The 13,628-nt window shown below is 33.2% G+C and overlaps 2 protein-coding genes across 2 annotated transcripts; both read right to left on the reverse strand.

The window, feature by feature from the left end:
* Positions 1-214: 214 nt before the first annotated feature.
* LOC133692997 (protein LITTLE ZIPPER 2) lies at positions 215-1,061 on the reverse strand. Its single transcript, XM_062114185.1, has 2 exons — positions 632-1,061; positions 215-552 (listed from the first exon to the last, which is right to left on the reverse strand). Exons 1-2 carry the CDS (start codon positions 739-741, stop codon positions 321-323), a joined length of 342 nt encoding a protein of 113 aa, XP_061970169.1. The 5' UTR covers positions 742-1,061; the 3' UTR covers positions 215-320.
* Positions 1,062-11,190: 10,129 nt separating this feature from the next.
* Positions 11,191-13,046, reverse strand: LOC133692759 (peptidyl-prolyl cis-trans isomerase CYP18-1). The gene is made up of 5 exons (XM_062113892.1): positions 12,936-13,046; positions 12,771-12,845; positions 12,466-12,627; positions 11,712-11,870; positions 11,191-11,487 (listed from the first exon to the last, which is right to left on the reverse strand). Exons 1-5 carry the CDS (start codon positions 12,936-12,938, stop codon positions 11,404-11,406), a joined length of 483 nt encoding a protein of 160 aa, XP_061969876.1. The 5' UTR covers positions 12,939-13,046; the 3' UTR covers positions 11,191-11,403.
* Between the last annotated feature and the right edge of the window lie 582 nt (positions 13,047-13,628).

Consider the following 13,628-nt stretch of genomic DNA (forward strand, 5'->3'; position numbering starts at 1 on the left):
ACAACAATAACCAAAAACTAAGAAAAAAACCATATGAAATTCTTTTAAGTCACTGGATTCTAAATAACTGGTTTTCCTTGATGGTTTTGCCCACCTTATATTTCCAAAAACCACCTAATACGTTGTTTTTTCCCATCCAGTATTAATGAAAACCCACTAATAGTTTATCAATTATTACAAAACACAGAAGAAGAGAATGAAGGAGAAGGTGAGATGACGGAGAAAGATTGAAGAAAGCATTGATCCTCTTCATTTCTATTAATACTCTTGTATTCGATCTGCATATAGTAACTTCTCCTACATAGATATATATGGTCATATTAGTTGTTGGGAGCCAAGTGGTCATGAAGAGTATTGGAGGACTTCTTTTGGAGCAGGTAAGACAGAGCTTGATTTTCTTGGTGTAGAAGGAGTGCTTTCTTCCTCAGCTTCTCATTCTCTTCTATGATGCTTTTGTTCTCCATGTACAGTTTCAAGTTCTTGATTTCCATCTCTTTCTTTACCAGTACAGCCATCTTCTTCTCCTTAGTTTGTTTGGTCAACCTTCTCTTCCTGTTACATCATATACAATATTTAGCACTTCAATTTGAGATCAGAGAGACACACACACAGAGAGATCAGAACTACTAACCTGTTTAGCCTGTGATATCGAAGGCTGTGTCCTTTTGATGGCTGTTGATTGCTAAAAGCAATATACAGGGGACTGCATGGGCTCAGTTTTGAACATGTACTAGCACTCATTTTGTTTCTCGTTAAAGTTCAGGTTTTGTGTCACAGAGAAATGGGGGCTTGTTCTTTTTCTTGCAAAAGGTGCCTAAAAGAGAGGGAGAAAAGCTTAGAAGGGAAGATGGGGTTGGGGGGATTGTAGCTGATGGTAGAAACTAAGAGAAATAAAATGAGAGTTATATAGAAGGGGTAATGTGGCTGTGCTTGTATCTGCATATGAAAGAAAAAGATGCAGAGGCCTTTCATGGTAATGATGGCATGAGGACTCATGATTACAAAGGCCAGCAATAGACGAGGACTGCAGAGAAGAAGAAGAAGAAAAAAGGGAGGCTCTCCTTTTCTTTGGCCTTTTTTATTACTATTTCAGAAAGTCTAAAGACTAATGAGCTGGTTGAACTGGTGGGGGCGTTTGTTGGTCCCACAGAATAGGACAATACAGTTTTTTTACTGTGTTTGTTTTCATTAAAAATTGATTTGGAAATTTTTTTATTTTTTTATTTTTTTATTTTTTTTAAATTAATATTTTTTAACAATTTTTTAGTGTTAACAAATAAATTTTAAAATAAAAAAAATTATCTTAATATATTTTGAAATAAAAAATACTTTACACAATCTACTTTTAAACAGCTTGAAGTCACTTTTTTGAAATTTGGGACTTCCCCTTTCAATTGCAATACTGTCGAACAACATGTTGTCACTTGTAGCATCCTAGTTTGGCAAACGAATACACTAGATCTGAATCCGCGCTATTTTATGAATTTGTATTTTCTTCGCGGAAAAGATAATGTATAGGCACTACAAGCACGATTTAGATAAATAAATAAATAAATAACTTGAATTATATCTTTAATAAGTTGATTTTATTTTAATTAAATAATAAAAATAATTGATAATTATAGTAAATGATCAAAATAAAAAAACAACATAATAACCTAGGAAAAAAATATTAGAAAGTACGCAATTGGATAAAAAATACAAAAACAATATCATTGAGCCAATTTGAGATAACGTGATAAATATGTAAGTTAGATAATAAGAGGCAAGTCAACTCGTATTAACCCGTAAAACCTGTGGTCCAGTTTATGAGATCAGTTATACATTATAAAAAAGAAATTTTAAAAAAATCACAAAGCCTTTTTTTTTAAAAAAATAACAAAAAAAAACAACAACAGCAGTAACAACAACAATAACAATATTATTAGTATTATTATTAGTATCATTAATATTACTAACATTATTACCATGACTATTACTATTGGAAAAAAAATCATAATTTTGAATTGAATAATAAAATTAAAAACCATAAAATTTTTTAAAAAAAGAGCCAAGGAAAAAATAAAGAAATCAAAAGTAGAATGATCAAATTGAACATTAGAATTGAATAATTAAATTGAAAACAAATAAACTTCAACAAAAAAGAAAAGGAAAAAAATAAACAATCAAAACTAAAAAGACTGAATTTGAAACACTAATAACAACGAGGACTAAAGCACATTTCTTGGTGTAAAAGAGAGAAATGAAGGGGGGGAAAGGGTCACCGACGATAAACCGACCATCGTAAAAAAACATGTGTAACCTAGAAAGGAAAAGGCGACGACAAAGAATAAAATGAGATGGCGAAATCATATTTTCTATCATTGAAAGTTGTCACACGTGCTAACAAATTTTTTTATTTTAAAAAATAATTAATTAAATGTTAAATGATGTCATTGCCATTAACCAAACCAACAAGTAACCAAAAAAGGTAAAAAGACCCTAATACCCCTGATTCCATGGGTTAAATCTTTTGGCTTCAAGGATATATTTGTAACTTAACTATATATTAAAAATAAAAAAGACTTAAAACACTCCTGTTCTTATAGTGTTTTTTTATTTTAAGATATTTTGATTATTTTACTGTTTATTAAAATATTAAAAAGATAAAAATACCTCTAAATAAACTTACAACGATAATGCAGTGTGTGGAAAGAGACAAGAATAACCCTGGTTAATAAATGACAAACAATTTTTTTTAGAAAACCCATATACATGTCGGTTCACTATTATAGTGAATAGTGAATCATATCAATGGCCAAAGTAAAATCACCTTCCCCTTCGTGTTGTTGTTTATGTGCTGTAGCGATGGACATATATAGTTCAGATTAGTATAAGATTTCTCTAATCACTGTAAACGTGAAACCGATGATCACTCCCTAAGGTGTAAACAAATAATTCATGATCCATTTCCTTTCTTAGGGGATCGAACAGGCAGGAATCAAAACAAGACAGCACCTTTCACCTCTGGTTTTGCTACTATATCATATTCGGATAATGAAAATGAGTGATTCGTCTGAATTCAGTCGGAGAGAAATAAGACTGGTCTGAACTGAAGATATCGTAATTCTAAAAACCTGGAGTTTAATTAAAATGAAGCGGAAGGGCAATGCAGGATAGCACGCAGTCTCTCCCCGAGGACTAATAAGTGATTAGTTATTAAAGTACTGGGCAGCTCACCATGTTTGACAAGATCAGCCACCGAAGAGTCCACGCATGCAGTAGATATCCATTAATAATTAGGTTTAGGATGCTGTCGGAAGAAGAAGAAGAAGAAGATTAGTGTGGGCCTGTGACGGAGTATAGTATTTGGACCTGCTAGTCAAGGCTCAAGAAAGCCATGGTTTCTATTCTGTTTATTAACCCATAACCTACCTTGAGACGGTGCTGCTTAGTACATGAATCAATCTTCACATCAAAATCTAAGAACTGTTAAAAGCATTCTTCTTTCTGTTTTTTTTTTGGGTACATTGGACGACTGTTTAAGGGTTTAGTCTGGTGGATCCTCTGTATTGAATTACAGACGTTATGAAAATCTTACTTTTTTACCTATCAGTTTAAAATTCAAATCTTAATACCTGGAAGAAAACGTGCTTTTTACACCATCATATTAGTCTTGCCAGGAAATTTCCCAAAACCTCACTTGAGAAGGTAAGATACAGATGGTCAAAAAAACTCAAATGGTCGGTATCAGTGACGGTTTTTTTATGATATTTTATTTAGAAATATATTAAAATAATTTTTTTTATTTTTTTAAATTTATTTTTGATATCAGCACATCAAAACGATTAGAAAATATTAAAAATAAATTAATTTAGAATAAAATAAAATAAAATATTTTTCAAAAATCCTTTTTATCTTTATCTTGCGTGGATGAATCGACCATCGCAAATTGAAATTGTCTTTCTTTATCATTACTATTTTTTTCACCGGAAATTAATCCCTTTACGTCTTAAACTATATATTCCGATATATATAATTTGAAAATAAAAGGTCGTCCTTGCACCTCCAAACAAATCAAAATCCCCAATTTTCTCATCCCCATTGTGCTTAATCATTTGCATTAACGAGAAGACAATCACGAACAAGAACATATACTTAATTATAGTGGATCTGACTTAGATTGCATTGCGCTGTAGTTAATTGCTAGTCAAAGTTTCGGTCATTAAATTACTAGATAATTCAAGAAGATTAACCAACTAGATGGAACCACTTGCTCCACATTAATCACCACATCGAGATCTATCATCATGATCGATGTGCATACACCACTCTCGAGCATGTGTATCTTTTATAATGGCATCTCCGGAGTCTTCAAAAATTAAAAATTATATCCCTAATTCTCTCAAGTTGTTCTTTAATCACCCCCTAAATTAACCCCTTTTTTTTTTACCATGGTCTATATTTTTTCACCTCAATTAACTATCATTTTTTGTTCTAACTTCCATTTATACTCTGTCTGTTTTAATTTGTTACCCTGGGATACATCAGTACATTAAAATAATTAAAAAATGATTAAAAATAAAAAGTCAAACATTTACCTAACTGATGGTGTTTTCAAACAATACCTCAAACTAATCTGAAAACACCTTATTGCTAAAGTCCAAAAATTAAGCAGACAACATGAGGCACGTAATGCGTAAATCCACTACTCGATCAAATGCAACAAATGTTGTAATAGTCCACTTGCTGTGCTATAATAATTAAACATGCAAGATTTGCATGTTAATTTAGGGACTTCTTTTGTTCCATGAAAGCGATTATATATACTTGAAGACAAATTGATCTCTGTTTAACGAACGAAGCAAAGCTCTTTTCACGAAGAACTTCTTGCTTGGAAACTTCCTTGGCCTTGCCTTCATTTGAAGCCACCTTCCCCTGATTTTTCAAAGGTCAAGTCACAAGGAGTTTCACGAGCAGATCACGTGTGGGAACTACACATTATGGGGGCAGCAGGGAAGTAGAAAACAACTAGGGGAAGGGAAGATGGGTTGAGGCGCGCGAGGATAGTACTCGAATGAGGAAGAAGATGCTCTCTGTAAACTCGGTTAAAATTGTGTTTTTTTTTTTTAAATTTTAATTATTTTTAAATTAATATTTTATATTTTATATTATTTTGATGTGTTAACAATAATTTTTAAAAATATTATTTTAATATATTTTTAAATAAAAATTACTTTAAAAAACAACCACTGTTATATTTACATCACCGTCAAAGAAATGTAAGTATTCAATGCTGTTACGTTATTCTTTTGTCCCATTTCTTCATGTAATTGAGTGCCAATATTGTCATGGTCATATATTTGGAAAATGAACCTCCATTTTGGCCTCATCTTCTTATCCACCATCATGATCATCACCACCTCTGCCCTCTCTCATCTATAAAATACTAGCAGTATCATCATGATCAGGATAGTGATTTCTTTTTTTTGTCCTATTGCACTTCACATGGTCCCTGAATTGCCGATTGGACATTGGCTTAGTTAGCCAGCCATCCAGTTCATATAGAACCAGGATTAGATCATATGGTGCTAGCTACATGGCGAAAACTACGAGAGGCTCATGACTGCTACTGCAGCCATGGTATGTGAATTAAGGTCAAGTTCGTACCCTTATAAATTGACCATGATGTGTTTTTTGGATGTTATCTGCCTTGTTTTTGCTAGCTATACATGTGCATGTACCTGCATCTGATGTCGAGGTTTAATACCTCATCATACCCTCTTTGAACTGAAAAAATGAATCAGCAATTCAGTGAGGACTTGGGCCACTAGCCTTCAATGCTCATGCCTCATCTCTTGTTTGTCGCTAAATGAATATAGTCAACTATGAAATGAAACGCCCTCCATTTTCAAAACTGATCTAATTATACTTCGGATTATTCTCCTCTAGTTATAATCAGAGAGAACTATATATGTTTTTATGTGCTTCTTTGTATGAGCACCGCATGCCTTCAACAGCTTCAAAAATCTGACAGCAACCCAATTGCAGTTGCCATGATTTGATTTGATTTTAATTTCGTACCCGAGATATATAAACATTTTTTTTTTGTTACTAAACCGGCAACTTTCACCTGAAAATTAGAAATAAAATGCCTGTTGCGAAAGTCTAAACCTGCGGCAAGGAAAGACATGAGCAGGGAATTATCGTAGCAGATTTGCCATGAATTCTATCAGGAAAGGGCTCTGGCATCCAAGGAAAGCTAGCAGCCATGTATGTAACAGGAAGTCAATATCAATAAAATGAAAAACATAGTAAGAATTTTAATTTTAATGGGTTTGAGAGCCAGTGGATATTAGTTTCACATGCACAATGATTACGATGATGATGATTAGGATGAGGACGATGACTGTTCAAGCCCATCCCCTATCCCTCCACCGAAGGTGGTCCAAATCTTCTTAACGCCAAAATTCAAAATTATAATCGATGGAAATGTCCGATTTTCATCACCTTTGATACTCTTCTATTCAACACTCATCATCACAACAGTTAAAATCCCGATTCTTTGCAAATGCGTAATTTTAACATGTGGGAAACTTGCACAGGTTCAGCCTCAAGAAGGAAACGCCTCCCTTAATACCCTCCAGGGACTTCGATGAGAGAATTTTCCAAACATCCGTGCACGGAGAAGCTACGACAACCTATTCGTAGCATAACAAACCGGATACCGGTCAACTGCCATCACCACACACGAGGGAAACGACAAAAGTCTAGTAACCCTGCTTGATGAAAAGGCTACAGCCCTACCACCAAGAGCAGATTCTTGATGGGGCTAGAACGCATTCTTTAATTGGTAATCAACTTTGTTAATCGGCTCTGCGCAGCAACTTTCCTCAAAAAAGCGTTGATATACACAAATAATTTAATAAATACAGAACGGGGGCTTGAAAAAAATTAAATATATACCGAGGTTAGATCGGGAGGGGGCCGGGCGGAATGAAGAGATAATGAAACTGAAATGGCTGCACCAATCTGGTATCTCACCATCAAGGAGAGAAATGTGTTGGAATTTGCTCTTGCACGCCTGTTAATGTCAAGGAAAGATAATTATTTTAGGCCTTCAGATAATTGTTATTTGTGAGTGTTTGCACAAGATAGTTAGAGAGAGAACCCGAACAAGACTATTCTTCTTATCATTTGATAAATTGTCATAGCCATCCAACAAAATGAGCTTCTGCCCGCTCTTCGCACCTTTAGCCATCCCTTCGATCTCTTTTAGTTTTTGGCACCCTTGTAAGAACAACGCAGGCATTTTTTCGGAGTGAATTGATAGTTTTTCCGTTGAGGTGCAGTAGCATGCATCCAATACCTTTAAACTTGCAGGAAGCGTTGAGATTGATAGAAGATTTGAGCAGTGCATATATAACGATCAATGTCTCTAACTTAGGAAGGAGGTCAATGCCTGGAGGTAGATTAAAAAAATTGTTTCCTGTCAAATTCATTTTTTCGAGAGACAACAGACTCCCAAAATCGGACAATATCGTGCCTTCAGACAATCCACAATCACAAAGATCTAAATTTCTCAGTGAGATTAAACCAGAAAAGGAAGCTGGAAGGAGCACTTAAGAGATTGATCTTCTTGGTGAAAGCCACAATGAACCCCCCATTTCCATCCCCAAGCATTTTAAATTTCCCATTTATTGAAAAAAAAAATCCCATTATTGGATCGTTTTTCATCCAATTACATGGATCGATCAGCACTGATGGAATTGCTATTGAAAGACAAGATGGGGATAGTAAATCTCGTTTGTCATCACATGCACCCAATGACAACTTCCTGAGTTTCTTCAAATGTCCAATCGAGGAGGGAAGTTGTTTGATCGCAGTTTCATTCCCCAACAGCTCAGTTAAGGATTCCATATAACCCAAACGTGCTGGCAACCTCTCAAGTTTTGAGCACATATTAATGTTCAGCGTTTCAAGAGATTTCATGAGGTGCAATATTGAGCAAACGAGTTAAGAATTGTGCTTCTTTGCCAATATCATGTTTGGCTTACAAATTCACAGCTTGCAGTTTCTACTTTACCATTCGGCAGGGTTAGAGAGAGTGGAATGGGATGTTCATAGTTTTTTTTTGAAATTATCTTGTCAATCCTTAGAAACATGCAAAAAAAGTAGAGGAAAAACTTTGGCATGAGCCCTTTCACTGATGGGGATTTTCATGAACTGTAGAGGTCTACAATTTTCTCTTAATCAATTCCCACTACAAAGAATGTCTGTATGGTAATGGGTTGCACTTTTAATCAGTAACCTGCGATCAAAATCAAAATGAGACACCATCGTCTTATTTTTTGGAGCAATGTCTCTTAACCAGGATCTCATTTACTCGCTCACATGCACTTGAGGTCTTGAACCCAAGTCCTTTTGTTTTTAGTTAAGCTCATCTTCTGATGCAGAAATTAAATCCCATCGCTTCACTGCAGAAGACGAGCTTGGTAAGGCATTTTTTTTTAATCGTGATTTTCCTGTCCCATTTATATCCACCTCCACTAATTCTATTCTTCAATAACTTAAATTAATAATTATATAAGTTTTCAATAATTCTGCAATTGATTTTTTAAAAATAAATTTAAAAACCTGACATTTGCTGAGATATTTTGTCATTGTTTTTGGAGAGGCGGAGGTCCCTACACATGAAGACTAAATACCTAAAAGTGTTGGCGTATCATTTTGTTACATGTTAAGATGCCTCGTATGATAATAATAGCTTTTGATATGGCTTTCCAATTTATACCTTTTAAAATGATATTATTAGAGCAGCATAAATAATTAGTTAAAGACTAAAACGAAAATTTGATATTCTTAATAAGAAATAAAATATAATTAAATGCACATATTCTATGAAAATTTATACCTTTAAAATTATTTTTCAGTCACTTCCAATAATTTAAAAATTATAATATGAGTTTTTGGACTCTAAAACCCAAATTCAACTTGTTTTCATTTTAAACAACTTAAAAATATCCTATGAATCTCAATAAATTTATTTTCAATCCCAAAACACCATCTAATCAATTAAAAAGTAAAGAATAAAACTGAATAAGAAAAATTTATGAGTCCAATGATTCAAGAAAAAAATTACTTCCATTAAAATCCCCACTTGAAGAAAAATTCATTAACATTAAAATCACCCTCATCATTTTTTTCAAACTAATAAAGTGGCATTATGTTTCTAGATAAATGTATCAACATCTTGCTAAATAATGTAGTGGCTTGTTGGCAAAGGGTTTTTATTTTAATGCATAAGATTTGAAGTTTAATACCTAAAGAGAGCATTTTTGTATATTTTTATTAAGAACATTAATACTAAGATGATCAACTATAAAAATTATTAAAGTATTGAGTTGAGGCATAATTTAAGTTGAAATTGATTTTTGGTTTGGTTTGATTTTTATAAATTGATTTACATATTTTTTTTTTCTCTTGATTTATAGAAAAATCATAACCATGTTGGGTTAAAAATAAATTTTCACTTAAATAACAAATTCATTACAAAATTGAGTCAAAATCTTGATTTAATTAACTTATAAATTCTACATAATTACATCTTTTATTAAAAAAAAAGTTGATTCGAGTTATTTTTATCGAATATACTTCTAGGTCGAAGTAATTTTAACTTATTTTTATCCTAATCATGACTTAAAATCAAAAGTCATTTTTTTAAAAGTTAAGCCAAATGAACTTTGAATTTGCTCTACATTCATGACAACGACTTCCATGAAAAGATTTATTGAGAGTTCCAGCATATGAATGATGTGGGTAAGGATGACAAGGAGTTCGTGGAAGTCATTGAGGCACATCTCCTCAATAATGATCCATACGGTTATAAATAAATCAAAACCTATGTAATAATACGAGGAGTATCTTGTTCTTAAGATTACAGTAATCATCTCGATACTTCAGTTACAGTAAACCTATAAATCATCAAATTATCCGATATATTCATTTAAGAATGAATATCAATTTTCAATCCCAAAACTCTTTTGTATTATGGAATAGTCTAGTTGTACTATAAGAATAATTAGAACACATAAAAGATGGAAAAAACAACAAGTGTTTTTCATCAGTTTCAATCAGATTGAAAAAAGTTGTCTTTTGTTCTAATATCCTAGCCTAAGCCCATGTGGGATCTTAGGCCAACATAAATGGTGACGAGCCAAGACTATCATATGGGCTTCACAAGCCCATATAACAACACTGAAAAAAATTTAATTTGAAGTAATTTTTTCTCTTTATATTTTAACAAGAACAGGTTGAAACTCAATTCCAAACAATATCTAATTAGAATTTTAGTTTCAAACTAGGATTCCTAAACCTAATCTCATTCGAGCTAGTAGAGAGTCCTGGTCTCATTAGGACTCTTAGAGGAAGTACTCTGGCTTCATATTACATTCAATTCCTTTCATACAAGTGACCCTTTAGGCTCCTAATCACGTTTGCAGTAAAGCTCAACTACAATCCTAGTGCCAATAGGATAGCACACATCAAATATGATATGAATACTTTTATCCATACATGTTGTCTTACAAAGTCAAGTGCATGAGCTAGCATCCCATCATGTCACCCAAAGTGACTTGAATGTGCATGCCCACTATAGTCAATCCTTATTCTGCTCTCATTACCTAGTAGATAAATTCCATATGAAATATGATTTGAGAACCCTTCTAAAATTAATTCTCATTGTGTGCATATACTTCTCAAAGTCATTCACCTAATGAGTGACTAGTGACAGCTACGACTAAAGACATTTAATAGTGTTATTCACAACGGAAAATATGCCTCACACCACATATCATACAGAGATCACTATATGGACTTTTACCAAATAAGTAAGCATATAATTAATTAAAACAAACTTATAAAATAAAAGAACGCCTAGCAATTTCATTAAATAATTATATTGTATTTACATGCACAAGCTAATATCTATTGGCTACTAGATTATAACACTTTCATAATCATGCTGGAAGATCTTATAACCAAATGCATTGAGTAATTTTACAGTCCTTTTACACTCAGCTTTACACAATTAATTCTCCAACTTCACTCTTTTCTTTTCAAAAGAGTACATGAATTTTATTTTTTTTAATTAATCATAAAATAATTTTTAGTCTGGAACAGAGAGACAAACTTATTTAAATACTTGAAAAGTACTCTGAAATATCATGCAATTGTAAATAAAAAATGTTGCTTTACATTATTCTACAGGTAATACTTGGTATTTCCTTGTTAGCTGTAATTAAGTTCAGATGTTACAGTTTAAAGGCGGATACATTTATCCACGAGATTCAATCCTAAATCAATGTTACAAACACACCAGTATCTCGCTGCAACAATATCCAGACAGATATTCCGAGATGGAAACTAACCAGCAAGTGGGTTGGCATGTATTGTCACGCGATTGATCCTTATCTCTGCAAGAGGTCTATCCCCTTGCCCTGTTTGAGTCTGCACAAAACCAAATAGCAGTAAACATTGCTGTATCTGGTGAGAAGATGCAAAGGCAAAACATATAACATGACGAGTAAAAATTACAGACCCGAACAGAAGTATCAAACAACAAGGTTTATCAATCTTTCAAACAGAAATCCCCTGCCCCGAGGCAAACTATTTCTTTTACTTCCATACAGCGAAAGACTGTAGATCTATTGACCATGGTTAGCACAACATACCTTTTCCATGATATCGAGGACTTCAAACCCATGAATTACTTTGCCAAACACAGTGTACAACCCATTTAGATGAGGTTGCTTGGCATACGTTATGAAAAACTGGCTTCCATTAGTATTCGGTCCACTATTGGCCATTGAGAGTGTACCCCTTGCATTATGCTGAAAATAAGAGAAACAGTGCATCAGGCATTAGCATTTCTAGCATCTCAAAACTGGCACTGGAAAACAGTTAGTTCTATATTGAGTATAATTTGTTGCGAAAAATGCAGTATACAATGAAAAGTAAATAAATGACTGTCAATACAGCTATGAGTCTTAAATTCCTCACACCTCAGGCTGTTGACATTGATTAGATCGGAGGGTGATGATAAATTACTACATTTCAACCACCTACACACGTACATTATTAGCTATCTTGTGACCATGCAGCCAACAAAAGAAAAAAGAATGAGTGGCATGATAATCTAGGCCACTATATCTACCACACTCTCATTTCGTTTTAGAACCCTTGAAGTATATGTCCTTTCTAGAGGCACTCGCTTTGCAAAGTTTACGAAAAAGAACAACATCGTCTCCAACAAGAACACAAGTGAATCCACATCCTCAAATCTTACAAAATAGGATTGCATCATACACAAGCAACGACTCTATTAAGAATTCTTAAAGGGTGACACTGAAAATTACCAAAAATAAATTCAGAATACATAATGCATACAAAGATCTAAGAAGCTTCAGACAAATTAAATTAAAAAACCTTGAGAGACTCTCTAATCTCATCATTGAACTTCTTGCCCCAAATACTAGTTCCTCCTTTTCCTGTCCCTGTAGGATCTCCACCTTGAATCATAAAACCTTTAATATTTCGATGAAATATGGTCCCATCATAATACCCACTAGCACACAGCGCCAAAAAATTCTGTAAAAAATCCAAAACAAAGCATAAGAACTATAGGATTAGCTCATTAACTTAAAACCCACTTCTATTTCTACCGATACAACTTCTACTTACAGCAATAATTATAGAACTTAGTTTTTTTCAAAACACAGTTACCGACTGACCTCGGAGGCCTTGGGAACTTCATCGCAGGCGATCTCACATTTGATATCACCAAGATTTGTGTGAAGTGTAACTGACTGCAAAGAAAAACAGAGAAACAATTCGTTTTTTAGTTAATAGAGGAACGTGGTTAAGGTGCTCGATAAAATTTAGCAAAGAGAACTAACCATTCTGCGTGGTGGATGCGCTCACTGACAAGGGAAGCCTGTTTGTTAACTGGTCCTGGTGTATGCTAATAGCTCCAGCCTTCAAAAACTTGGCGTTCGAGGCCTTTCTAGACTTATATGGGCTTTATTTTTTATTTATTTTTACTTTTTAAAATTTATTTCTCACAATAACACTTTAAACCTATATAAAGACATAAAAAAAATTAAAAAGAAAAGCATTTTTTTACAAAAATATTTTCTAGCTGCATCAAATTTTTACAAAAAAATCATTATTTTTCTAAACTGTTTTAAATATTACAATTAAGTAATATAATTTTTTATTTTATGACTGGAGGTACAGCCCCGTAACTATTATTCATTTTGATTTACACCCCCTGAATAATTTTTTTTTCCGATAATTGAACTATTACATGTTTAGATTTACACCCCTTTTACTAAATTTCGTTTATAATTGAACAATTAAAAGCTTGTGAAAATCACATGCACAGAAAAAAAAAAAAGGGTCAAAACAAACCTCTTGGACTACCGCCTATTTTGATTGACACCCTTTGAATAAATTTTTCTATACCAGCAGTTGAACTATTACAAATTTAGGTCTACATTGCTTTTTGCTAGGCTCGTTGATAAATGTATTATAAAGTATAAAATTAAGATAATAATTATTTTATTTTTATATTGAATGGGGTGAACTTA

The sequence above is a fragment of the Populus nigra genome, chromosome 4 (assembly GCF_951802175.1).
Source record: "Populus nigra chromosome 4, ddPopNigr1.1, whole genome shotgun sequence".
Lineage (NCBI taxonomy): Eukaryota > Viridiplantae > Streptophyta > Magnoliopsida > Malpighiales > Salicaceae > Populus > Populus nigra.

Bases quoted from the DNA above. Each gene is read 5' to 3' on its own strand.
- LOC133692997 (XM_062114185.1), bottom strand. From the start codon at position 741: ATGAGTGCTAGTACATGTTCAAAACTGAGCCCATGCAGTCCCCTGTAT. The intron at 553-631 runs GTTAGTAGTTCT...ATGATGTAACAG, and splicing joins CGATATCACAGGCTAAACAG to GAAGAGAAGGTTGACCAAAC.
- LOC133692759 (XM_062113892.1), bottom strand. The intron at 11,871-12,465 runs GTTTTTTAATTT...TCTTATTTTCAG, and splicing joins AGATTAGAGAGTCTCTCAAG to CATAATGCAAGGGGTACACT. The intron at 11,488-11,711 runs GTATGTTGTGCT...GGTTTTGTGCAG, and splicing joins TCCTCGATATCATGGAAAAG to ACTCAAACAGGGCAAGGGGA.